Source organism: Trichechus manatus, unplaced genomic scaffold, assembly GCF_000243295.1.
Source record: "Trichechus manatus latirostris isolate Lorelei unplaced genomic scaffold, TriManLat1.0 scaffold00045, whole genome shotgun sequence".
NCBI lineage: Eukaryota > Metazoa > Chordata > Mammalia > Sirenia > Trichechidae > Trichechus > Trichechus manatus.
The window spans coordinates 9,760,952-9,763,341 of record NW_004443981.1 but is presented as its reverse complement, the minus strand read 5'-3'; the positions used below and the strand labels follow the sequence as shown (position 1 = coordinate 9,763,341).

Genomic DNA, 2,390 nt, shown 5'->3' with positions numbered 1-2,390 from the left:
GCTGGCAAAACTGGATGTCCATCTGCAAAAAAAATGAAACAGGACCCATACCTCACACCATACACAAAAACTAATTCAAAATGGATCACAGACCTAAATATAAAGCCAAAGAAAAAAATATGATCAATGCTAGAGGCCGTAATACACGGCATTAACAGCATACAAACCATAACCAACAACACACAAACTCCAGAAGATAAACTGGATAACTGGGATCTTCTAAAAATTAAACACTTAGGCTCATCAAAAGACTTCAGCAAAAGAGCAAAAAGAGAACCTACAGACTGGGAAAAAAATTTTGGCTATTACAAATCAGACAAAGGTCTAATCTCTAAAATCTACAAGAAATCCAGCACCTCTACAACAAAAGACAAATAATTCAATTTAAAAATAGGCAAACGAAATGAATAGACATTTCACCAAAGACATTAAAACAGCCAACAGACATGTGAGGAAATGCTCACAGTGACTAGCCATTAAACCCAAAACCCACTGCTATGGAGTCGATTCCGGCTCACGGTGACCCTGTAGGACAGAGTAGAACTGCCCCATATGGTTTCCAAGGAGCGCCTGGTGGATTCGAACTGCGGACCTTTTGGTTAGCAGCTGTAGCTCTTAACCACTACACCACCAGGGTTTCCCACTAGTGATTAGAGAAATGCAAATCAAGACCACAATGAGATACCATCTCACCCTGGCATTACTGGCACAAATAAAAAAAACAGAAAATAACAAATGTTGGAGAGGCTGTGGGGAGATTGGAACTCTTACGCACTGCTGGTGGGAACGCAAAATGATATAACCATTTTGGAAAACGATATGGTGCTTCCTTAGAAAGCTAGGCATAGAAATACCATATAATCCAGCAATCCCACTCCTAGGAATATATCACACAAATAGACATAGGCACACCCATGTTCACGGCAGCATTGTTCACAATCGCAAAAACAAAGAACCTAGATGCCCATCAACAGATGAATGGATAAACAAACTATGGTACATACACACAATGGAGTATTACCCAACGATGAAGACTTGAATTTTGTTGAGAAGTTTTGCACCTATATTCATAAGAGATATTGGTCTGTAGTTTTATATTTTAAAGATCTTTGTTACACAGTTTATGCCATATACAAATTATCAATTGACAAATAATTAGGATACAATACAAATTCAACATTAGAACTACACCTAAAAAATTCAATCTTTTCACAGCAAAAAAATGTCAGAATTTTTGCCACCTCTGGCTCTCAATCATAAACCACGATTTTATCTGTACAGTAATGTGGAAAAAAACATTCTAGCTCGTTGCACTTGGATTGTCAACAACACAAATCCAATTATCCGTTACATTTTCTGGGTGACTACCTCACGAAAGGTTGGCGGTTCAACCCACCCAGCCGCTCAGCGGGAAAAAGACCTAGTGATCTGCCTCCTGCTTCTGTAAAGATTACAGCCAAGAAGACCCTATGGGGCTGTTCTACACTGTCACATGGGGTCGCCATGAGTCAGAATCCACCCCATGGCACCTAACAATAACAACAATCTCATTTCTCAACTTTCCAGTAACAGTTTTTCAATTCACTAAAAGGTTGCTTCAAAGTTCCTATAAAAACACTACTGCTTGATCCACAAAATGACAAAAGGAAATACACAGCTCAGCTTTTCTCTCAAATGCACACTAAACCGATGTCATTAAACGGCTGGGAGCGCACACTGTGAGCACTCACTAAATTACTGCCGAATGTTCAAGAGCCTCAGGTTCAACTAAGCATTAAAAAAAAAATAATCACACCCAATTCCTAAAACTCCAACATAACAACCTCGCCCCCAAATATGCCTCAGAACCCCTCGAGCTCTTTCCGGGGGTGCCAGCTCCTGACAGCCCAGCGGAGTTCTTGGCCTCCACACGCGGTGTCTCCCCCCGCCCGCCGGGCGGCCGCAGGAGGATGAGGTCCGCTCCCCTGGCCCCTTGGTCCCCGGTTTCCTCCGACTTCTGCCTCTCGTCCTCGCATCCTGCCCCTCCCGACCCCACTCACTCTTCATCCTGCATGCGGAAGCTGGTGGCAACCCGTTGCCGACACACGACGGAGAAGAAAAGGGCAGGAGGGTGGTCCCTTGCCTTTCACTCCCCTGAGACCGAGTTCCGCACTAGGACCTCAGCGGTAGACCCTTGATGGAAAGCGTTAGGATCCCGCCGCCATGTTGTATCCTTGTCACCCTAGCAACCGTCAGGCCGGGACCGCCCCAAGGCAGCTGCTGGCGCGTGCGCAAATGCCCCGCTCGTATGGGCGGGCTTTACGTGTACGCGTGCGCAGTGCAGCCCGCCTCCTCCTTCCGGTTGCTAGGCAATCTCCTCTGCAACTTTAAGGAATTCCTAGCCTTTCGGT

General features: G+C 44.9%; 1 protein-coding gene across 1 annotated transcript in view; it reads right to left on the bottom strand.

Moving 5' to 3' along the window:
• Positions 1-2,167, bottom strand: part of MOK (MOK protein kinase) — a 46,962-nt gene extending 44,795 nt beyond the window's left edge. The window contains exon 1 of the mRNA XM_012555643.2: positions 2,040-2,167. Coding sequence (XP_012411097.2) covers positions 2,040-2,046 — 7 coding nt within the window. The 5' untranslated portion in view covers positions 2,047-2,167. The remainder of the gene's footprint in view (positions 1-2,039) is intronic.
• Positions 2,168-2,390: the final 223 nt, after the last annotated feature.